This window comes from Danio rerio, chromosome 7 (assembly GCF_052040795.2).
Source record: "Danio rerio strain M-AB ecotype USA chromosome 7, GRCz13ab, whole genome shotgun sequence".
NCBI classification, from domain to species: Eukaryota; Metazoa; Chordata; class Actinopteri; order Cypriniformes; family Danionidae; genus Danio; species Danio rerio.
The window spans coordinates 50,293,899-50,320,425 of NC_141027.1; the positions used below are offsets into that span (position 1 = coordinate 50,293,899).

The following is a 26,527-nucleotide window of genomic DNA, read 5'->3' on the forward strand; positions in this document are numbered from 1 at the left end:
CACACACACACACACACTGACACACCAGACATCTGATTTATTAGTCGATTAAAGGATTTTCTCATGCGATTACCTGTCAGCGCTTATTTAAATTAAGGATGGATTCATACTTGATTTGTGTGTGTAAAAATGTTCATAGGCAAATATTTTATGAGCGTGTGGGCCATACATCTGTGTCATCTGAATATTAAGTAAACAAACTCAGCGGCTGCATCCATGGTGGCTTCTTTATCAATTACTGAAAACTACATTAAGCCGAGCCAGAGAAGCGAGCACATTTCCAGGGATATCAGTGTGTCTGCTCTTCCATACAGATACAGATACAGTTGCTGCCCAGAACATTTGAATACATACTCAAATCAAGCACTGTGTGGTGCAAGAATAAACAAAGGTGGTGTGTACTCACAAATATTTCTTATTTTCATAGACGTCGTGCAACTTCAAAACATGGGGGTGTTCTATGAGCTTCAGAATAGCTATTTCTCTCTCCACCTGTAGAGACAAACACACAGAGAAAAATGTTTCACTTCAGTACAGATGCATAATTCTAGATCAATTGAAAATCATATATATATATATATATTTTTTTAAAGTTTTTTAGAGATCACGATACTCCCATAATTCTGAAAACATGACTAAACAAAATAACACAATATGCTCGAAGTTCTGACAAAAATAGTGCTCTGAGGGACATTCTACCAGAAACATACAATATTTAGCCCTAAAATAAAAACATAAATACAGTGAATAAAAGGTATTTCATCCCAAAAATGTCTAACGTGGACTGATGGTTGATTTCTGTGAGTTGTTCTGTAAAGGAATAAGTCATTCATGTGGTTATCTGATTTTTGCTCTTTATTAAAAACACTATAAAAATGTACAAACTCCATCATTGCCCTTGTCCTCAGCCTAATTGAACTGGGTAACCTTGCAAGAGTTGCAGAGAGCTAGCTGCTGGCAATCTCAATCTCAAAGAATAACTCTTTTTATATTTTGATCACTTTACTTCTCCATTAAAAAAAAAAAAAATCACTTTTATCAAAGTTTTGTAAATGTTCTCCAGCCAACTATGAATGTTAGATCACTGGTGATTGTGACAGTCTCATCATAGAAATAAGACTTTGTTCATTTTAAAATCTAAATTACAACCTTTTAACTAACAACCACACATGTCTACATTTGCAAAATTACTTTTGCTGTTGGTCCTACTTATTTAAATTGACAATAAATAACACAATTGTTCATGTGTTATTAAAACTTAATTGTTTTATGTTTAAGCCACTTAAATGTGTAATAAGTTAACAAATAAAAAACTTAATTCCTTCATGTTGTCCCAACACAAAATTATTGGGTGGAACCCAGCATTTTTTACAATGTAAAATACAGTAACTTGAGGCCAGGGTAAAGAACATGGAGACACTGACAAAGGCAGCCTCTGGTTAGTCTGTGCTAGAAGAATGAAGTTGTACCATATTATCTTGCCTAGACAATGCCTAATTAGCATCCCACCACTTTCATTAAGTGGTTAACCCATTAATCACATTCTGGCAAGCAGAAAATAAACAAGAAGACAATGGCTGGCACACACTAGCCAAAATGCCTATGATGAAGAGTTCAGTAGAATTAGAAGTGGTTAGACGACAGAATCCGACTGCATTAATCCTTAGAACGCGATGCGGCAACATGACAAGGTGATGCCTCCTAATTGCCATAAACTGACCCACATCAGAATTGAAAGGTAACAATTAGCTAATGTACAGTCCTTCGCCAACACGTCGACATACACTTGCATTGTTTTAGCAAACACATGCCCTTGCTGTTACAGGAAAATCCATCTCTTATTGCTTTGGGGGAGCAGCAGAAATAATTAGACTTCATTATCGGTGGGAATATGGGAACGGCTAATAAGGATAATCCCACAGTAATGAAAGTTGCATTGCAGAAGTTAACGCTGCATGAAGTCTCCCATCACACACCTGCTCAGAGACTAGACTTGTACTGTGTCCAAGTGAGCCACAATCCTATTAGACACATACACCTCTCGTTTGTACTCAGCCAATCAACTGTACTGTCAGGAGCCAAAACAATTATAGAAGCAGAGGTGATATGAACTGAAGGGGAATGCTTCGGTCTGGATAAGTGGATGCAAACTATAGAACTTGTGTTTTTGGAGACTCCTGTACTGTACTGTAAGTTCAGGTCAATAATATATTATGTACAAGCTACTTACAAGAAAGTAAATAATGCACACAGCAACTTATTTCCTTACTGCTGTTTCACCCTGTACTTAAGAGTAACATAAGGTTGATCAGAAATTGAAAGGTCCTGGAAAGTGCTTTGAAATGTGCATTTTTTATACAATCTCAAGTGAAAAATTCAGATAGGGGAGGACATAAAGTATCTCCTCCCCTTTAAAAAAAACAGCCAACAGCTTTTCTTTTTATCATAACTCTGCCAGTGAAAATGTTTGAAACCAAGCGCATCAAATGAAAAGCAAATGTGGAGAGTCTTGAAGAGGGCGGGGCATGTCAGATACTAGAGAGCATTTGATTGGTCAAGATTTGATGACAAACTGAAGTATGAGATGACCTGAAAAAAATGTGTTGATTGATTTAGTTGGAAGCGCAAACTGCAAGCTTTAGATGTTTATTTGCATGTTTTACTTTCTAAACGCAAATGTTGCCACTGTTTTGGAGCACAGTAGCTAATAGACATGCTTAAAACTGACGGACTGAAAGTAACATCTAAAAAAACATTATTTTAATTTCACAGGACTTTTAAGTAAAATTAATTTTATACTTATCAGTATCATGCTTTAAATGCTTCCAGTGTTTCTCTTTTTCTGTTTTCATTCTTGTTAGTTGCCTTAGTTACTAATTAATCAGGTTCACCTGTGTCTGATGGTAAATATAATGTACAAGTTCTTAATTTTTTAAGTTGTTTTATGCTTAAACTAGTGATCGCTGCAGAGATCTCATGCTTTATCAGTGTTTTCAATTTCAGCTGGGTTTTTTTTCAATGTGGTTTGGTCATTCATCCACACACAAACGCAGCATCTGATCACTAAAACCAGCATTTTTATTTTTGGAAAAAACTATCGATGTGAAACGTTAAATGTTAAAAAACGCTGGGGTCTGTGTAGTGGTGTAATTGGTGAAACTAGAGTTTTTGGCTTGTCTGCGCTGTCATTTCCTTTGTGTAATGTCTGATTGTGCCCTGCAATCTCTGTTGTGTGCCATATTGACAGCCATCTGGAAGCAATAAAAACCTCTTTTTTTTAGGCTCCGGATTGACCAATATTTATAGTTAGGAGTATATTGCCACCTGTTGCTTCATAGGGCATTTTTACATTTTCATGAGGAAGAGATTTTTTTCTAAAACAAATAACAGTTTTATTTTTTTTAAAGGTTTTCAGTTTTGAAATACTAGTTATGTAAAGGATCAAAAATCTCACGGTTCAGGTCACATTGGACCATTTTTGGGATCAGCCAAAGAGGGAAGGAGACAAATGCAATTTGCTTTAAATTTATTACAATACATTACTGCAAGACACATTTGGTTTTAGCAAAGAAAACCCAGAACCTGTATTTTTTTTTTTAATAAAATAAAGAGAAATAATCAGCTGAATAAAAATAAATTGTAAAATATTCAGTACTGTGAAACATTCAGTACTGTTACTACTACTGTTGCTAATAACGCTAAATGTGGAAATCTAACATTATAATTTGTACAACCCATATTTATTTTTAGTCTCATTTTTAATAAATTCACTCATAAAACTTCATTTTTCATTGCTAGATGGATCATTTTTGAAGAGTTATTCAGTGGCATATTTTTGATGGCTGATTGTTGTCACTTATTGGTTAATTAATTTAAAGGCTGCCTACAACTTTTATTTTTGAGCGTCAATTGCATATGATGGTGATTTATTTTTATCTTTACCATAAACATCAGTGGTTTTATCTAAATTATAAACTGTTTTTCTGGTACTTCTGTGTTATTTGACTGTTTGTGACTTCATAACTAACTCCAAAGACTAAGAACTGAATCTCTCTCTCGATATTTGTGTTTTTCAAACACAGGTTTAAATGAGGCAATTAGAAGGATCAATAAATATAAGCAAGTCACCATTAATTATCATTTGTGTTATGTGGGTGTTGAGATCCTGATCTTTTACTGATGAATCATGCAGCTTACACTGAATGCATTGATACAGGCTAAACAAATAGTGACATAAAAAACTTTTAAAGAAACCCACCACATCCCCAATAACCTGCCATAACGTCCTCTGTAATCATTACAATTTACAGGAAAGCCTATATGCTATCATACATGTGATTTGAATGACACAAGAGGCGATCTCTTTGTGATCGTTTCAAATTTAGGATTATTGTACCAGAAAAAAACATGTATTAATCTGCGGGCTACATGTGTTCAAAAACCGTGGGTTATGATCAGTAAAAATTACAGATCAACCCTGATCCATTACAAACCTAAATACTCTGTATGTACTAAAACATATTCACAACTTGCTCCAATTTGTGTAATTCTGCCATCATGAAGACTAGTTTACAGTTTTTCTCTCACAAATTGGCCTAATTCATGCAATACAAATAAAATATTTAATTTGAAAAAAGTGAACCTTTGGTTAACTCTAATAACACAGCTTCCAGGCTCCACATCACTGCAACCCAGGCGATTTAGAGATTGGATGGATGGATGTAATATAGAATGAAACTGTTTACTCTTAAAGAAATCCACAGGCAGTTTATTCCTCCGTAAAACTAATCTTAAGCCTTGAGGGCAAAACCTAAGTTCATGAGAAACATAAACTGAGTCAAGTGACTCCACACTTTTGACTGCTAGGGTTCAGAGACACCATCAAAAACATCTGACACGATTACAGATGAAGTTACAACAGACCTAAAAGCAGAAGCTCAGACTGCTATATGAAAACACACTCACACAGATCTCTCTTTTGGGCTGATCCTGATCCGCACACACAGACACATACACACATCTCTCAGACCATGCAGCTGCAGCCTTTCTTCTCCACATCTCTTATGTCAGTCAAACACCATAACAAGGCCAACCCAAGTAACAGGAGAGAGAGAGAGAGAGAAAGAAAGAGAGAGAGAGAGAGAGAGAAAGAGAGAGAGAGATGTCAATTTATCACCATCAAAGCCCCAGTTCTTCAAAGGTCTATCACCTGGACCTCTGCAACAGAGCAAGAAAAGCTAAATAAATAATGAAATATTTCCTTCTTTAATCTATGACTTGCTGACTGCCGTATGTATCAATCCCTGTCATGGCAACCCTCTCTCAACATTTCTCTCAGAGTTTTTTTTTTCTTTTTCTTTATTTAGCAGATGGCTTTGAGCTCTGCTTTGGTGAACTACAGAGAGAGACCTTCTCCCTGATCTATCACAGCACACGATCTTTCTCATTGGATTTACACAATCGCTGTAATCATTCAGGGCCACAATGCTTGTTTCTGCTGCTGGCAGTATCTTTGATTATTCCCCACTCTATCACAGTCAGTCTCACCTGCATTATGTGCCCATGCCAATTTGGAATGAGTAAACTGCTTATGAAGCATCTTCTGTGCCGAGACCCAAAATTAATTGAGAGCAAACATTTTTTGTTTAAATGTTTAATGATCATTTCAACCTAAACGGAACAGACTCTCTGGCCTCTCATCCCGCAGGCCATTCTTGGCCCATGTCAGAGCTGCTTTGTCACATGCTAATGGCATTATATACTCCACCAATATTAGCCCTTAAAATAACATGACCTTTTCTAACTAAATAAATGGTGAGTCTAGCAAATAAGGAACAATGACAGAACTCAAGGTTGTGAGAATATAACTATTTGGATGGGACAAGTTTTTTTTTAATAGTTTTTTTTTTCTAAATCAGTGATTTAGGTGGGACTATAAAATCTCTGTGATTTATATTTGAAGAGTATTGCAGAATATCATGTGTTGACAGGCTGTGACCTATATAAAATTATATTTTAGGTACAGAACAAAGAAACTGTCATTGAACAGTGTTTAAAATATGACTGGACGATATGGCAAAAATGCAACTTCAAAATTTATTTCCATATTGACTGATATATATATATATATATAGCCCTAATATATTTATATTAGGGCTGGGGGATTTGGCCTAAAATCAAAGTCTCGATTAATTTAACAATTTAACTTGATTATGTTTGATCAACTATTATTTTATTTCTATCCTATCTGTGCCACCCTCGTCAACGTTGCCAAGCTGACCAATCACAGAGCTTGCGATATGCGTCATTGCAACGTGCAGTTACATTTTTGGAAAGGTCAGCATCGGCATCAGTCATGGCAAGGGGGATGTGACCTGAGCCAGACCATACACTGTGCTTGACACAGAAGTGTAAACAAATCTTGGTCACGTGACTCCACACGCGGTGAGGAAATTGAAAAAATTGACCTGGAAAAAATTTGATTGATTATGGGTTCTGAATGACGATTTTGATTACTTTTTGATTAATCGCCCAGAACTAATATATGTATTCCAATATCAGTTGTTAATGGTTTCCAGGTTTAAAAGAGTACCCCAACAATGACTGAAGCCACAAAAATTAGAGGGTCCATTAAATGGCATAACATATTTTTGGCCAATTAATTTTCAGTGACCGAAAATTTGGTGGATCTCTATTCTCTAATATCAACACTTCGATCAGTAAAATAGTCCAGAGCTTATCATTCTTATTGACAAATTTAATCATGATTTGATATAATATTTTTTATTAGCCCAGACCTAGTTTGAAATGTGATCAAATGTATTCAGATATTAAACATATATATTCACTAGTTTGAAGTGTAAAATTTAATGTTTACACCCAATTTTTACCCTACCATCTGAATGTTGCAGCAGAAATTGAGACTCATCCGACCAGGCAACGTTTTTTCCAATCTTCTATTGTCCAATTTTGGTGAGCCTGTCCGAATTGTAGCCTTAGCTTCCAGTTCTTAGCTGACAGGAGTGGCACCCGATGTGGTCTTATGACAAAACAACCTGAACAACCATGCCAGGTTCAAAGTCACTTAAATCAAATTTCTTCCCCATTCTGATGTTCAGTTTGAACTGCAGCAGATCATCTTAACCATGTCTACATGCCTAAATGCATGAGTTGTTGCCATGTGATTAGCTGTTTAGAAATTTGCGTTAGCGATCAGTTGGACATGTGTACCTAATAAAGTGGCCGGTTGGTGTAAATTGCAGAGAAAAAATATTGTATTTTCAAGTTTTTCCTATTTTGTAAAGCATCTCTATAAATCAAATCGTTTTGGAAACATATGATACTGAGCATATGATGACATTTTTAGTGAACTGTCTTCTTGAGTCTTCTTAACTTTTTTTTCTTGCTCATCCCCATCAGCACAGCTACTCTAATTTTCATCTGTACTATGATCGAGTGCACATTTGGCCCCTACAATGTAGGTAAAACGTGAACCACACACTCTCTCTCTCTCTTTCTTTCCCTCTCCCTCTCTCATGTTTGTGGCAGGCGTAAAGCTGTGCTGGCATAGACATGAGGAATGTAATCCAAACACACAACATTTACCTGCACGTCAGATTCATGCCAAACAACACTTGTGATCGCAGGATAATGGAGCCTTCATCTTATCAACAAACCCTAGTAATCCTGTCTGAATCCAAATGAGCTAAAACCAACTCTAATACAGAGTTAACACTTACAGCAACTCAAATAAACACAGAGAGTGGAAACAAACCAGGTATCTGTAATAATTTGAATGATCCAATAAAAACACACACTCATATGCGGACAGACAGGAGCGAAGCAGTGATCTGCATCATTCCTCATTATAAAAGAGGAGACCGGCTCACCTCAGTGCCCTTTTCCATTGAGTTTCCATGTTTAATAATTAGCACCACTGTAATAGCATCTTTCCTGCCAACAAAAGTGATTATCAAGTGATTAATTTCCCTAGAGGAAAAGATTTTGGTTTGGGTATACGACATAAAATTACAAGGTTAAATGGCCACACAAATCACTGACATTAATGACATTGATAGATTTGGCTTCAATTGACGACACGCAAGGATTTAGACAAGAATGAGATTCGATTTCTCAACTGTCTCTGAAGAGAGATGGGAAAAAAAAATGAATGACTAATCCCGGATATTGAGAGAGAAAACCAAATGTGTGAAAATGTGTGTCGTAGGCTTTGCCGAGTACATTTTCCTCCCCTTTGCAATTCAGATTTAATTAAGAACATTGCAATTTAAACCAGCATATTTAACAGTGTATAATTCGACGCGTCCTAAACAAACAACTTTCAACCTCTGCCTTTGTTAATGGATTTAACATCATTTATTATGCTCAATTATTGTGTGATTTCAGGTTGCAGATGGTGTGTTGATGCATGCTAATAAAACTGCACTTGTGGGGATGGTCACACAACACCAGGAAAATGAGCGGAGGCAGACCGAGCTCATGTTCTCACAGCTGGGACTGCGAAACAATGGCCATCTATTGGAGAGCTTCAGATTTTGCCCATTTAACCACACAGCTGTCCGGTTGTTGTGGGTAAAAGGTTTGGCTATATGTTATGTGTGTTTGCCACAATGTGATTTATTGGCTATTTGCAAAGATGTGTGTTTGAAGAGCCCAGGAAGTGATGATGAGATGAAAGAGGTGTTTGCCTCTTGTCTCCAGAGACACGCCGCATTTGTTCTGACTGTTCTGTTCAAACTCTCTAGAGCCCACTAGCTGCGCAACATTGACACACACGAACACACACACAGTCATAAATATCCATAAATATGCATGCAGTGCTAATTTGCAATGACGAAGAATCTGGAAGTCATTCATAAAAATGAGGTTTGGTGATTTCTAGCAACTTGAGTGACTGTATGAAATGCAGTCAATCACAGGATGCATGATGTACTGTAAGTGTGGTCAATGTAAACTGGCTAACAAATGTGAATCTTTTATCTCTACTAATTCAGTAAGTAAAAGGGCAGATAAGTTTAAGCTAATAAATGGTAAATGATCACGGGATATTAATTGTTTCCAGGTGACCATTCATTCATTCATTTATTCATTTTCCTTCGGTGTAGTCCCTTATTTATCAGGGCTCGAACTAGTGTCCCTCATGCTGTTAGGTGACAGTGCTAACCACTGAGGCACTGTGCTGCCCGACATGTGACCAAACAAATGAAAAATATAAGAAGCACTTCAAATTAGCAGTATACAATTACAGGCCACTTTATTAGGTACCGGGTTGCACCCTCTTTTGCCTTCAGAACTGCCTTAATCCTTTGTGGCATAGATGCAACAAGGTACTGGTCCATTTTGGCCCATATTGACATGATAGCTTTATACAGTTGCTGCAGATTTGTCGGCTGCACATCCATGATGCAATTCTCCTGTTCCACTACATCCCAAAGGTGCTCTATTGTATTGAGTTCTGGTGACTAAGGAGGCCATTTGAGTACAATGAACTTGTTGTCAAGTTTTATTGTTTCATTGTCAGAAATAGAGACTCATCAGACCAGGCAACATTTTTCCAATCTTCTATTGTCCAATTTTGGTGAGCCTGTGTGAATTGTAGCCTCAGTTTCTTGTTCTTAGCTGACAGGAGTGGCACCTAGTGTGATCTGCTGCTGTAGCCCATCCACCTCAATGTTGGACATGTTGTGTGTTAAGAGATGCTCTTCTGCAGACCTCGGTTGTAACTAGTGGCTATTTGAGTTACTGTTGCCTTTCTATCAGCTGGAACCAGTCTGGCCATTCTCCTCTGACCTCTGGCATCAACAAGGCATTTGCACCCACAGAATTGCAGCTTGGATATTTTCTCTTTTTTGGACCATTCACTAAAAACCCAAGACATAGTTGTGCGTGAAAATCCCAGTAGATCAGCAGTTTCTGAAATACTCAGACCAGCTTGTCTGGCACCAACAACCATGCCACGTTCAAAGCCACTCCCTTTCTTCCCCATTCTGATTCTCGGTTTGAACTTGCAGCAGATCGTCTTGACCATGTCTTCATGCCTAATTGCATTGAGTTGCTGCCATGTGATTGTCTGATTAGAAATTTGCATTAACAAGCAGTTGGACAGGTGTACCTAATAAAGTGTTTGGTGAGTTTAAAAATGCCAATGTTTAGTTTATGACAAGTATAAGGCCCAATCCCAATTCTACTCCTTACCCCTTCCCCTTAACCCTACTCTTTGTTTTGTGTGTTCATGTGAAGGTATAGGGGTGTCCCAATTCTCTTTAGTTTGAAGGTGTAGGGCTAAGGGGAAGGGGTACAAAAAAGTCTGTGTTGCATATAAAGAGAGAAGAGAGTGTGTCACCTACAGGTGGTATCTCAAGCACACTCACCTGCACAAGCACCATAAGAATTGCATTTTTTTTCAAAGACATGGATGTTGATAAGAAAATCTTCATTTTTTTTTCAGCTTAGTCCCTTTATTAACCTTGGATCACCACAGCGGAATGAACTGCCAACTTATCCAGCATATTATGTTTTACGCAGCGAATGCCCTTCCAGCTGCAACCTATCACTCGGAAACATCTCATTCACACTCATACACTATATAATTATTTTACTTACTTTATTGGGAGATTATTTTGCTTATTTTAGGAAAAGCCCACCTAATATTAATTATTTTTAATAATAATAATTTTAATAATAATTTTCATTATTTAATATTTCAGAAAATAAAACTAGACAAACTTCAGAATACACTCTTTTTTAAGTAAAGTCAACTAATTGCTTTTTATAGCGTGTAGTAAATGCTGTGTATTAAAGGGCACACAGTTTACCCCTGTTTATGATATAATATTAATATTATGGTTCTTCTGAGTGTGCCACTTTAGGTTCAGTTCAACACACAGTTCAGATGTTTTTATTATAATGTGTTTAAAAGTGTCATTTTGGGGGAGTGTACACAGCTCGCTCTGCTCGCCCCGCTCTGAGTTTGCAACAGACAGGCAGACAGAGAGAAGCAACATGTCATGAGTGAGAGGATCAGCATTCAGCCGTACATGTACGACTCAGACACAGACCAAGCAGAAACTACAAAATCATTTGTGTCTTTGTATAGTTTTACAGCCAACTGTGTACTAGTTTCAAGTGCCGAGCTTACACCGAGACTAATAACCAAGCACACTAAATTAACTTTGACTGAGGCAACGGGTGCGCCGCTCGAAGCCATGACACGGCACACCAGACACTCTCTGTGGCACAGCAGAAACATAAAGTGTCCCAAATCGTTGCGCCATGCAGCGGCTCGCATTTTAGAATTCTAAACATAGGTATATCAGGGTACACACAACGCCCAGCCGCCGACTTGAAGCGCCGAGCGGCGCTTCTGGTGTGCGACCTGCAGGCAAGTTTGTTATTTTTTTCCAATGGAGAGACGCGCACATGAGGCAACGTGCTTGCACTTTTCCAGCTGCACCTAGTTAAGATTACAGGGAGCCTCTGTGATCGCGAGAAATGCAAACGGCTGAAGTTTAAGATAGACGCAATGAAAAGTACACATGTTTGCAAACCTACCTAAAGGTACAAACAATATTTCAGATAAGTGCGATAATGTGGAGAAAATTTATCTTTTGTTAAGCCTAATGAGCCTTACATCTAAAAATAGAGCAAGGGTGTTCCTTTAGTGATATCACTTTGACTCACACGCTGAAAATGCCGGACGTGAAACAACAAACTAAGGATGGTGATCCGACTGTCAATCAATATTAGTGGGCAGGGGGACCACACTCCTACGTCAAGTTGTGGTCGCTCTGAAAACCGTTCCAAATGGTCCACCGTTTTTATGTTGTTAAATTGAAAAAAAAGGACTGGGTGTGTTTATATCACCCCAATATGACGGTCTATACACTATACCTACACACGTGTCTGTCCAAACAGCTTGAAAGGTAGATTTTTTACTGTAGGTGCCCTTTAAAGGCTCCTTTTTGTTTATTTATATATACATACAGTATTATCAAATCTGCTTTCAAATTAAATACTATTTTCTTATGCTCAGCATTTGGAGCTTTGAAGTTTTAAGTTGTATTTCAGTTACATTTTGACATCTTATAAGCATAATTTAGACAATGGATTCCACACCTGATACCTTTGAATTGGCATTTAGAAAGACAGACAGTCAACCAGGAGCAAAGAAACTCTCTGACCTCCAGGGTTGAGGTTTAATCGCTGTCAGTGTGAGAGTGACTCTACACGTGACACGCCATCACCTCTCCCTCCTGCCAGATCCCTGATCTATTTATCATTGATGCCTCTTTCCTCCAATCCATCTTAATTCCTCAAGCTCCCTCACAACACACCAACTTCCCAATCAAAGAAACAGAAAGAGTAGCAGATGAAAGATGTAAAAAAAAAAACGAAAAGTGGAAGGAAAGCACTCAAGTGGTGCTTCTTTAATAAAGATGGAGGCTGTTCTGTAGCGATGGTCCTCCTGGGAGCTGCTGTGGCTTTGTAACTAATTAACTCAAACACATGTGGAAACAGACACTTGAGCATGAGGGGGGAGGAGAGGGTTAAAGCAGCAGACCTGAACGTCTAGCTGAAGGCTTAGACGAGGAGCACTGGGAGGCATATCATGGCTTTGCTAATACCTCCAGAGACGCACCGTACAGGATATCGGTGGATATTAAACACAATTCCTGTCCCCCGGTGGTAGCCAATCCATCTACGCCACCAACCAGCAGCTGTGGCTCAAATCAGATCCATCAGGTGTGAGTAGGTCTCAAAATGACTGGATGGCAAATGAGCGAAGGCTCGGTGGAAAAGGAGAACATCGGGGGAGAGGACAAGGATATACACAATTAAAAGTTAAGATTTTGGTCTCCAACAGCACTACATTTCAACAATGCTCATTATTTCTAAAGCCTGTATGTGGAAAAACCTGACTGTGGGGCCATTGAGGAAAGCTTCTTGTATGATTTGTACAGCCCGTTCTCACAAGGAAGCATAACAATTTTACCCATTGTCAAAAAAGTGGCTAATTTGTGTAAAAATATAGGATTTTTAAAGGAAGGCACGCACAAATCCCACCCCTAAACCTACCCCTCACTGGAGAATGAGCAAAAGATGAGCACACTAAGGCTGCATCAGAAACCACCTACTCTTCAGTAGGTACTGCATTTGAAGGTTCTATACAGTATGAATGCGAGCGGTATGAATGAATCTCAGATATACTACATCCGCCATTTTGCTATGATCATGTGAGTAGCGTTGCTTCACTCCCATTCATGAATTCTCTCACGGGGCATCATAGGATATGGTAGCGTCCATCTGATGCACACTTCAGAATCTCACCAGAAGTAGTAGTTCATCCGGGCACTTCTTGCATAATGATTTTCGAGTGATTTTCGATTTTACTCGGCTCGTATACTGGTTTTAGTTAACTCTGTAGGGGAATGTGGGGAACAAAGTAACGCGGGCTAAAATGTAACATGGAGTTCTAAGGTATTTGCTCAGGGTTGACCATTGCATGCTTCCGAGGTTTTCAACACAATGTTGGCAGACGTCTTCCTGCCAATTATTGAAAAAATTTGGATGGAAAACACAGGAGAAACCATTTCTGCAGAATACAAGTATTTTTTTTATTTAGTCAATATTTTTTTTTACATAAAAAAAAAAAAAACTGCGAGTATGCATGTGGAATCTTATATTGTTGTGATTACCGTCTTCTAGGCTAAAAGATGGAACCATTTTGAAACATGTAAAAGCACACAGTGACTGCAAGCCAGTTTTGAGGAAAACACTACACAGATGAGTTAGCACTGTTGGACACCAATTAAACTAACAAAATAATTATTGAGTGTAATGTTGAAAACTTTTTAAATAAAATGTTTTTTAATAAAAATCTTTTTTTTAATAAACAAAACATTTTTAATTGCTGACACTACAAATAAATGCATTGTATAATAATGGATAATAATCCAAATAAATCCAATTGTGTTTATGCAATAAATAAATAAATAAACATCCTGTGCTATGTAGAATAAAAAATAAATAGAGCTAAATACTGTGGAAATATAGCTACTATTTAAAGTAAACTGGATTTAAATTATTTGTGTGATAAAGAATAAAAAACAAATAATCTGATGGGTGTTTTGAGCTGAAACTTTACAGACACATTCTGGAGACACAAAAGACTTGAAAATCTTGAAAAAAGGGTAAAATAGGTGCCCTTTGAATCAACTGAACTTTTCTAGTAATCTCAACTTACATCAATTGAATTGACACTAAGTAAAACTTTGTTTATATATTCTTTAAATGTGTTGAAACTTGACTAACTTATTAAGCAAGGTAAAGTAATATAAAAATATTTGTGTTCATGAATTTTTGTCATATTTTTTTACAGTCTACCTCAGGGTCATTGGAGTCTGAATGAACCCTAAATATCCTCAGTACAAACATTTTATACTGTTTCATCCTCATCTTCCTGCTAAACATGTTAAAGTTGAAGTTTTGTTTTAAATGCAAATTTAGCACAACAATAAAAGTGATGCTCTTCCATTCGCACATCTTTGATAGTTTTTTCGAGTGGGGAAAATCCAGTGTTAAAGTGATGAGATTAAACATAATTACTTTTGGTCAGCAGATGCTTTTTGATAGCCCACAGTCACTCTCATGCTACAAATCTTAAATTATCACACCAAATACATTATTTACATATTTTATAGATGCAGAGGAACTTTCTCTATATCATAATTAAGCTCTTTGTTGAGAAAGGCGCATAAAACATAATTTGGAGTGGAAGCTGGGTCGAGGTACACTGGCAGACTATAATTTCTTACAGATTCCTGACATTTTCAAGGTGAAATGTCCAGTGAGTGATGATACAAAAGCGCATTCAGTTTTATCTGAATCAGATGAACATGAATCTGCTGATGTTTTATACTCTAGTTGTTGTATGTATCCCGGCAGCACAGAATGAATGGTGCTAAAAGGTTAATGCTCTGTCGCTTTGAAAATAACAAAGCGTCTAACCCTGCTCTAATTCTAGACACTTGTCAAGAGCAAAGCTGTACCTGGTGAGCTATTGGGCGAAACGTTCGAAAAGCCAAACCTCTGAAGCTGGTTATGTGATGTGAATATCAAATTATATTTTGTTTACAAATTATGCACGGCAAATGTGTTTTGAGATTATAACATGCTATTTTTTTGGCCCATTTTACTGAGTGGTATGGTACGGTATGGTTCGATAGCCTTTTAAACTGTCAAAGGCTACCAAAAAGCAAACCCTAATGTACCACCTTTTAGGTACCTTTTACAAAGCTGAAGATCATTGGTTAACAGAAAAACGTTACTAGTCAGGAGAATGAAAACAAAGAAACCGCCATTTTTAAATACACAACTGTGACATTATATTGTAAGAATATATACATAAAATAACAAGCCATGGTCAACCCAAGCTTAAACAAACCTTGTCGTCATCCTGATTTACAGCCACAAAGCCAAGAAGAACAAAATCTGCCATGTCCTGTTTTTGTTTTACGAGCCCGTCTAAAAGTGCAAGCAGTTTCACTTTCTCCAGCCATAACTTGCGATAACAAACCTTTTGAGCTGATGATAATAACGTGCCCATAATCATTAAAGTGCTTCTGACAGTAAAGCATGAAACAAAGGAGAAGCCCGACAAAACAAAGGAGCAAATGATTCTTTCAGCAACCTAAAACATGAAAATACTGCTATGTTTGACTATTATCATCACCTTTTATTCTCTTATGAATTCAGAATAACAGAATTACTCCCTAACAGAGGTTACATGTGCTGGTGAAGATTAAAGATACAGATGAGAGGTTTGCACTGACTGTGGGCTATATTGTGTGTTGTTTTTTAACCCAAATAAGGACCAAATGTATGCTGTGTGTAGTTTTTCTGTAATTGTAACATATCAGAGACTGTAAGGAGCTGTATGTGTTCATACATGTTGCATTTATTTATTTATTTTATATAATTGCAGACATTACAGTAGGCTATAATAGATCTGCAGTTATAATCAAATTATGTCCATTAAAAAGGTTAGTAATAACCATTTATACACTAGTTTTTATGTGTATAAAGCATCTGTTATGTGAGAGGTGCTTCTAATACGATATATAACAACCGTACAGCTTTACTTTGACATTTACGTACAGCTTTACTTTGACATTTCCTCAAGCGAGAATGATATCGACTGAAACTTTCTCTTGTTCACCACACCCACCAAAAGGGTACCATTGGTACCCTATAGGCAGTGGAAACGCAAGCCTGATAAAGGTGACACGTACCATATCCACATAAGCCAGTGTGGTTACACTTTAGAATAATGGTCCATTTGTTAATGTTAGTTAATGTATTTACTAACATTTACTAAGCATCAGTAATCTTGTTAAGCATTCACTTATCATCATTTTAAATTAGCTAATGCATTATTAAAATTCACAGTTGGGCTTGTTAACATTAGTTAATTCACTAAGTTATATAAACTAACATGAACTAACATTATTTAATGTAAATAGCATTAACTAACATGAACAAGATAGAATATTTACAGTAATTAATGTATAACTAATTGTTTGTTCATGTTCATTAATTAATACATTAACATTAACTAACATTAACAAGGATGAAAATTTATAGAGTAATAAATGTATTACTAATTGTTTGTTCATGTTCATTGTTCATGTAACATTAACTAATTGACCATTATTTTAAAGTGCTACCGATGATGTTTTTTTTTTTTTTCTAGCATGATAATGGTCCTAACACACGTCTAATACAGCAAAATCATATTTGCAGAGAGAGAGAGAAAAAAAAAAACATCTCATAAAATATTAAAATCCCAGATTGGTCTACATGGAGCCCAGGCCTGAAAATTATAGAGGAAGTATTGAATCACCTGGGCAGAAAAATAAAGTCAAACCAGTCCAAATCTAAAGAAACACTCTAAAAAGTGTATTGTTTCAGAAAGCTTCATAACAGTTTCACCAAAATAATATAATTTGTGCTTTAAATTCTATACTGACTATGTTCTTTTCCCTTTTTTACATGTACTTTAGTGTAAATATGTTCTGTATCAAAATAGGCACTGTCCAATAGGAGTACAGAAATACTGGTTTGTTAGATATCAGCAAAAAATCCATATGGATACAGTAAGTGTAAGGCAGTGGCACACACCTTATCCCATCCTTCCAGTCTATAGAGGCACCTGAGTGACCTACTAAACCAGCACTGCTGACATCCAAGAGATGTCAGCCACAGATTCAAGCCTTGAGTTTGAACAAGCAAAATGTTTCTCCATGCAATCCTGTTGGTCTTGCTCTGTCCTCTCGTCTGGACCAGGCAGATAACCACAGCACTCCGCTCGGTACAAAGCCTTGTTCTGTTTGCAGCCAATCTGCTTTTTGACCCATGACACACACAGACACACACACACACACACACACACGCACACGCACACGCTCCCTTAAAAAGCCACACATGATGCACAAGTGTTAGAAAGAAAACACAACTTGCTCGAAGGCCACATAAACATAACAGAGTCTGAATATTTATGACTGAAAGGTTGAATTTCACCCCTAAATTGCTTCAGGAAACCCATTTTAGAGGCGTGTGATTAGCATGTCTGCTATCGAGAAATTGGATTTGGAAATAGAGTGCAGTGAGGCAGACTTTGGGATGATGGGTTGGAGGATCTACAGGGAGCCACCATTCGCTGGGACCACCGAAGATGACTTCCTGATAGAGTTCCCACATATATACTGTACATTTACAGCAGGGAATTTCATAAATCTTAGATTTAGTTGCGCTAAACAGTACATATCACCTCGGTGCACATCGTGCATGTTGTTAATTTTGTTGCTTCCCTTAAGTAAACTTTGCAAATTATATCTCACAGGCCAATGTCAAAACAAGAAATGCTTTCTTGTCATGGATTCAAATTTATGCACGCACATTTGCATAGGAATATTGGGTGCTTTAAGAGAGCCGAGCCTCAATAAACAACTGCTTTGATGCCTTTTGACCTTCCAGAAATTAGTTGCCCTGGGCTCAGTGAGAAATAAATGTCAAAAAAACAACATTGATTTAAATACGAAAGGAATGTTATTTTTTTTTAATTGATCAAAAACTTTTATCCAGAGAGGCTCTACTTTGAGAAACTCTCGGCACTGCTGAAATCTCATTGTGCTTCTTTGAACCCTCTAGCTTTAGTTTCTTTTCAGAAAAGAACATGCCATGAAAAATAAAGCCATTTCCCTAGACAACATGTGGTGCAGTAAATATTTTTAATCCAACACAACCTCACGGCAATTCATAACTTTAAGATTTATTGGCTAATTCGTATTAATCTGTACAATGTAGAGCTGGGAGATATGACAAAAATCTCATATCATGATATGCCATCTCATGTTCTGATATAACCACTAGTAAAATGGTAATACATAACAAAAATAGTACCATTTTGTAAATTAAATTAATTAATAGATTATTTTAACCACATGTTTTTTTTTTTTGTTTTTTTACATATATACATATATACTGCACAGCATATATAAGTACACCCCTCACAAATCTATCTTTTAAATTCATATTTTTAATAGGAAGCTATACAATATTTTATTTGAGCATATACATTAAATTAGTCAGTACTGAAGCCAAATCTGGAGCTTATCTAACAAAATAACTTATGATAACGGTCCAAAAACTAATACAGCCAAATTTATGTTATAAAAAAATATTGAATACAATTTTTTTTTATTGCAGGATGTACTTTATTTTTGCTAAATTTAGCTTTTATTTAATTGTATTATCTTTAAATTTCTAAATGTGTTTGGTGACTAAAATATGATTTTAATAAATATATCAATTTAATAAATCTGTTTTGTTTAAATGCACCAAAAGACGCAATCCAGTGATACATCTTTGATAAACTGTCCGACGTGCACTGCTCTCAGGGGTTTTGTGTTCAAAACTGCTAGAGCTAAAATGACCTCATGATAGTATGTGTGCCTGTGTGTGTGGTCACGAGATGTGCGTTTTTAGAGGTATAGTGTGGAAGGAGGGCTTTTCAGAAATGCTAGATGAAATGCCAGTGCGGATGTGGTTTGTTAAGAATAATCTGAAAAGCCATTTTAAAACTAAGACGTAATAGTGTGAACAGAGCCTAAAGTGTGTATTTTTCGTGAGCAGGTTTGCGACTGGGGCAGGATCCCGATGCTGGCTCAGCATCGTCATGTCTATCAGCCATCGCATTGGATGATGGCATCAACCATCGACCCAACCCTAGTCCACACAATACATATCATCACATTGCACAGCCCTAGTCTGATCTCATTCATGCATTATAGTAGGGGGTGGGCTTTGGGGGCACAGCTCTTAAATCATATGAAATCATATGAATTCATGGAGGAATTATCTTCCTCCTAACATCCACAACATTGACTCTCTCCCTCTGCTTAAACCCAGACTTAAAACTCATCTGTTCAAAATACAGTGACCCTGGGCTTCTTGAAAGGGGCTTTAAAAGGGTGGTCCAGCATGTACTTTTAAGGCTTTGTTGTGTTTATAAAATGCAAAGCAATGTGTGCTCATGCTTCATTTGCTTCAAATTCCATAATTTTTTTTTTCAAATATATTACTTCAATTATATATTGCTAATCAGCTAAAATAAAATAGACTGTCATATTTCCTAGTTTGTCCGAAAGCCCGCCCTTAAGAGGCTCTGATTGGTCAGCTAACATAATGTGCTGTGATTGACGTTTCACCTCCATGTGACCAGCATTACAGCACATCTGGCCCCACCCCTTCACTGCGCAGGGTGTATGCTCGTAACCTGAAGGATTTATGACATCATTAACCTGGATTTTTTTTTTTTTTGTAGTCCCCAAAACTTTGTTTGCTGTAGGCTTTTCTAAGCCAACTATGTAAAAGCCAATGTCTCTCTTTGCATTGAACTTTTAGCGTATTACATTGAGAGATGTTGTTTATATTTACACAGCTACATTACACATCAAATAAAGTTTAAAACATGATATTGTAGTGGACCACTTCTTTAAATAAAAAGTATTACTATTTATTTGAATTTGTGCAAATTAGCCACTTTTCTGACAATATGTAAAATAGTTCCATTTCCTTGGGTGATCGGGCTGGTTTACTCTGTATTTCCTTGTCTTAGACTTACTTTCTCTTTTAGATATTGATGCATTATATACAGTATAATATAGGGTTGAAAAACTTTCAGTTGAGCCCAGTTGAGAGAAACAAGCAAAAAAAAAAAGTGTTTTCTTGCAGATATGGTAATGATATTACCAGTTCCTTTGATATACAGTAGATTTATGACAAAAGCCATTATATTCATCCTGCCGTGAGCAGGACACACACACATTAAAAGACTGCTGCTCCAAGAGAAAAGTAATTATGATCTATCTTTTGCATCACTCACTCATCCTGGAGAGGCAGCTTGATCTCGCACACCAATCACAGCCACACACGCTGTATTCAAATCAATAGTTCAACGACGCTCTGCTAGTCAGTTTTGTGCTGTGTGGTCAAGTACAGATTTATTGTATGAAGGGGAAAACTGCCCACTGACTCTATTCTGGCTCAGAGAAACTGTAGTGCTGAAGAAATGCTTAGATAACCCATAAATCATGCTGTACATATGAACCAATTGGAAAGTTGCACTATACTGTACACCAGGGGAATAGCAGCCATTATAACAGGGGGGGATTTCATCACGCCCCACTTTTTGGACAAGAATCATTACGTTTTAAAAGCTTTGTTTGCTTGGTTGCTGTGTGAGGAAAAACTGTAGGTGGATGCATAAAATAAGGTCAAGCACAGGGTTCTACCACCAAGCTGCATATATTATAATGGTGTTTATTAATATTTTGTAGATAGCATGCATCAGCATGTAATACATCAGGGCATACCTGTCAACATTGGGATGTGAAAATAAGGAGTAGCCCTCCTCCCCCACCCCAAACACACACACACACACACACACACACGCACACACACACACACACACACACACACACACACACACACACACACACACACACACACACACACACACACAAATCCTTGAATTACTAATTATGTTAATCCGGAGCTGTTTCATTGTAAATAAACTGTTGAAACAGTCAGTAATACGTATTTATTATATATAAAAGATATAACAAATAGTTTACATTAGAAAAAGCTGAAATAATTTAGCAAACAGTTTAGCCTAATAAAATAATTAGCTATTAAAAAGAAATTGAATCAAGTTTTCAAATCTAATTGACCTTTTCTTTGCTTTTACAGTTTACTGTAAAAATGAGAAATTACTTTTACAGTTTGCACTGTATTTTTAATGGTAAAATACTTGCAACCACAGCTGCCATTTTTTTACCGTAAATTTTAAAGATTTATTTTTTTACAGTGTATGGCAAATGTAATTTATGCTAAAAATATTACTTTTTTTTTTTAGATTGTAATTTTACCATGTAAATTGCATTCTTTAATATGAACACTGATTAACTGAACAACAATAAATATGATGTTAAAAAAGTAATAAAGAGATTTATTCATTCTTTGTAGAAAATATCAGATTTTTTGGCCATATTCCCCAGTTCTAAATAAAGCCGAGATTTGTAATCACTTTTTAATCACTAGCTTTATAATTACTTTTCAGCTCAAGCCCTAAGCACAGACTTGTTTCAGACTGCTAATGGTAACCTTTCAAGAAAGGTCAGCAATCTGTTATTAGGCTATAAAACTAAAAGCAGTTTTTATGTAGACAGGTGTGAAACCATTTTTTAAGCAGACAGATCTGCTAGTTAACGTCACAAAGACATCTTTCACCTTCACATCCTCTCAGGGCGTCTGTGCAATCATAATCAAGGAACACAGGTGTCCACGTCAATTGATTTATCTGTCATTGTAGGCAGCAGTGGACATGAACCACAGTTATAAATCTAACATAATGGACATTTTCTCTACTGCTCCTGTCTCAGTTCAGCCATAATGACTTGGCAAAGAAGGAAAAAAGGTTAAAGGTCACTCCAGGGACCAAATGAAAAGGTAACGGCATTCCTTTATCTTCCACTTCTGATTCCTCACGGCCTTATCCATTTGATCAAATGATCACTGAAATCCAACACACAATATAAAGAGGAACAGGATTGTGCAAAAAATATATGATTGCAGAGGCTAAAACAGTAAACATGTCTCATAAAGTTAATATATTTCCTTAAAGGATTAGTTCACCCAAAAGTGAACATTGTCTATTCAAATTTTCAATTTATCAAGCACTTTTTATTTATCAAACACAGTTGACCAAAGTGCTGACAATAGGGAGTAAAACAAAGCATAGCACATACTTTAAAATACAAAAAAAAAAAAAAAACATAAAATGTTAACATCTCACGCTGTGCTAAAAGCCAAATTGAACAAGTGGGTTTTAAGAAGAGATTTAAGAACAGTAATAGAAGAGGCTTGTCTAATATACAACAACAACTCATTCAACAATTTTGGTGCAGCCACAGCAAAAGCCTGATACCCTCTGAGCTTTCGACTGGTCCTGGGCACACCCAGGAGCAGCCCTCATGTCTTCAATCCTCTGAGACCTTCGTTCATCTTTAAAACACAACTGATTATATTTTTGATGAAATCTAATAGCTCTCTTATTCACCATAGACAACAATGGTTCATGACATTCAAAGTCTAGACTGTAATCATATGAAACTTCAAGAAGACTTTTGTGCATCCAAAAAAAAAAAAAAAAAAAAAAACAAATCTATAAATATGACTATGTTCAACTGTTTAGTCTCTTAGACAGTGACACCGACCAACTAAAAGCTTGTCTAAAGTCAATGGTGCCTATAGGCAGGCACAATGTGCATATACATTACTTACTACACACACAGGGATGCACAGCAGCACAAAGTCATCTTTAAATATATAATATTAAATAATACAGATGAAAATGATTAGTGTTGTCTACATAAATATAAAAATGCGTACATTTTAATCTTTGTAGTCATTGCATGTTTTTGCAGTATTAATAAATGATGGTGGCTAACTGCAGATCCATTTCCTCGCTAGTAAAACATTGTTTTTTACTTGTTTTTTTTATGTTTTTTTTTGGCTTACAAAGTCTGCCATGTTAATAGCAAATGCTCTTAAAACAAATAGGGCATGACACTGATTGAGACTGATTAACTCATTACATTTACAATCAGCCAGTTTTTAACTATTTACCAGATATGCCAACTATTTTTACCGTCATTAAAATAGCAAAAGAGTATTCAGACACACCCTAAGTGCACCTATGCCATACTTTTTAGAACCTGCTCTTTGTTATATTGTTAAAATAAAGTCTGCAATATTCACATATTTATTTATAAAACAGCAATAAATATAAAGACAATAAAGACTCAAGCAGAGATGCCTAAAGCAGGGCCCGCAGGCCAAAGTTGGCCCATGGCAACCTTTGATTTTGCCCACCATCCCATCTGAAAAGAGAAGGAGGATGATGTGGAGGTGTTTGGAGCAAATTCCTTTTGACAGAGATCGTCATTTTGAATTTACTATAACCTACTGTTTCTTTGTTTTATTGTTGAGATACAAAAAAGCCAACTGACTTTTAAAATGTAAATACTGCCCCTTGATAGAAAGACGACAATGCGGAAGACATCTGCGAGCAAATCAATGCAAAGGCAGGAGCAGCTAGACTAGTATATTCAGCACTGAACTCCATTGTATTTTAATGGGATTGTGTATGTTTTTACTGTAATAAGTTCATTATGTGAAGTTTATTTATAAAATATTTTCGAGAGGATCACATGCTTATGATTGCTTGCAGCCGGCCCCGCATTATTCAATTTATAATTCACCAAGCCTCATTTAAGCCACAATAAGTACCCCAAGTTCCATTTGACCCCCTTCCACCCCATATTTCTCCTCCTTTCCTAGATGGGTGGCAAGGTGGCCCAGTGGTTAGCACTGTTGCCTCACAGCAAGAACGTCACTGGTTCTGGTCCTTACCAAGCCAGCCGACGTTTCTGTTTGGAGTTTTACACATTCTCCTCTTGCTCATGTGGGTTTCCCCCTGGTTCTCCGGTTTCCTCCCACCGTCAAAACACATGCAACCTAAGTTAGACTAATCCAAATTGGCATCATAGATATGCTCCTAGTAAATGGTTATCTCTTAAGAGCAATCGCTTTATGTTCATTAGCTACTACAGCAGGGGAGTTCTCTTGCCTTGCAAACGGGAGGGAGCCACGGGCTCGAGGATCTTATGAGCTCATTGCTCTATCCCGGGACAGCATGCCAAACAAGCTTTATAAACAATCATCAGCTAAATGTGAACTCTTAAAAAAATGTTAAATGATACTGCATTAGTTAATTATTAATGAATAAATTAGGAAATTAACAATTGCAAATTTAATAACAGTTTGGTATATATTTGGCCCACAAGCGTCTATCAGGTCTGTTTTTTGGCCCTTTAAAGGAAAAGGTTTAGGCACTCCTGAACTAGAGTAAAGTCTGCTGAAAAATCAGCTTTGGCTTTAGAGGAATACATTATTTTAATAAGTAATTTTAAATTTCAAAACATAAAAGCCTTTCAAAAGCATAAAAAATATATCCAAACTCAAACTTTTGCACTCTAGTGCAGTTAAAAGCTGCCTTATAATAAAAGAGAGGCTCAATTATGCTCTGACATTTTTACAGCAATTAAGATCTTTGAGATCTTTCTTAAGAGCAGATAACAAAAGTGACAATGGCAAAGAGAGCTGAACATTCAGCTTCTGAATGGACCGGGCAAAGAAAAACGTCAATGTTGATGAACTTGAGTAGTTTCAAAACCTCAAAGACCAAAATCATCCCTAATTAATTGCCACCCACACAACTTTCACATATAACAAATGGCTCTCTGGAATAATTGTTTCTGATCGGTCAGTCACAGCAATATGAAATGAAATAATAAGGTTTTTGTACAATGAAACTCTTCAATTAACCAGCAGCAGTGTGAACAGACCGCAGATTTCCTAAATATATGCTGTATATCTCTTTTTCCGATAACATAAAATTATTTAAACTAGACTGCACAATATATTGTTTCAGCATCGAAATCCCAAGGTGATCATTCGCAAGAGTTACATAGCAGAATATGCAATGTTGAGTTTGAATCACAATTTATCATTAGCATGTGTTTTTGATTGTATAATGATTTTTAAAAGCATTCAGGCATAAGAAATTGTACCATTTGTGAACTTAACCACAATTAATTTTATTGAACTATTTTTATTTCTATTATTCGGTTAATACTGTTAGACTGGGGAAACGATAAAACACTTTATTTCAACTTTATATCTTTTTCTTGATTGTATTTATTGATAGTTATGCATGAAAATCCTCACAACACAAGCAAAAATGCACCGCAAATAGCACAGACCACAACAAAAATGTGCCAGGGGACCCCAAAAAGTCTATAAATCGTTTATTAGATTTTATAGAGGTGCACTCCCACTGCAGAATCATCCCAATCGATCTAACATTGTAAATTCTTTCTAAATAGAGGTATTAAGTCATCTGATGAAACTGTATTCATATCGCAATCGCATAATAATTTAAAAAAATGCAATGTTAGATTTTTTTCAATATTGTCTAGCCCTAATTTACACAAATTATTTTCATTTTTATTTGGTAAGTAACTTCGGTCACATCTAAAACTTAATTCACAACAGCATTAAGCCCTTGTGAGTGATTCTGACTGTCAAAAAACTTGCATGGTTAATAATATACAGAAGTGGCTAATGAAGAATATATATTTCAATATCACACAGCTTATGAATAAGTATCTTCAGAACAGGAGCATCATGCCTGCAATTAATGAATAAATAGTGTTAGATTAAAAATAATCATCAACCTGCACCCATTCCTCAAGCAAATATGATGGAAAAGCTCAGTATAAATGAAAACACCCAGAGCCTGAGAAAGACAGCATGTAAATTACACACATTGCATAAACCTAGGTACAGAAATACATCATCAGAAAATGTCCTTCTAAAAAAAAAACGAACTGTATATTAATTAACTTATTTCCTATCGCAAAGTAAAACCGTTCATCAAATCTAAATTTCGAAAAATGATCTGCATTGATACAAACCACATATCTTCACTGACACATAGTTAATGTTGAGGTGAATCAAATGAATCTCAGAGACTTAGGTGTAAATCAGATCTCCATCTGCTGCAGTTACAAATGATCAGCTCTCAAATAACAGCAGTTTTGAGCCGATTTTCACACTGTATCTGAGCAACAGAACTCAAGCTTGCACCTTTCATGCTGTGGAGTGAGCTAAATAACCATGTGGTCACTCAAGCAAGAAACTAGCAACAACGAGCTGCAGACCTGGGGTCAAAGTTGTACATTAATCATGTGAGAAGGAGGTGTACATGAAAAAAAAGAGAACTGAACTGTAGAATGGAACCATTGCCACGCAATTAATTGAA

At 36.5% G+C, this 26,527-nt stretch overlaps 1 protein-coding gene and 1 long non-coding RNA gene across 18 annotated transcripts in view; one reads left to right on the top strand and one right to left on the bottom strand.

The window, feature by feature from the left end:
- brsk2b (BR serine/threonine kinase 2b) overlaps positions 1-26,527 on the bottom strand; it is a 268,040-nt gene that overhangs the window by 87,366 nt on the left and 154,147 nt on the right. For all 17 annotated transcript variants that reach the window (XM_087261795.1, XM_087261790.1, XM_087261796.1 and 14 more), the window contains exon 3: positions 407-492. In XM_087261795.1, coding sequence (XP_087117921.1) covers positions 407-492 — 86 coding nt within the window. The remainder of the gene's footprint in view (positions 1-406; positions 493-26,527) is intronic.
- LOC147836104 (uncharacterized) lies at positions 2,860-6,831 on the top strand. The gene is made up of 3 exons (XR_015496672.1): positions 2,860-3,109; positions 3,164-4,065; positions 4,102-6,831. It is a non-coding gene; the product is annotated as an uncharacterized LOC147836104 (long non-coding RNA).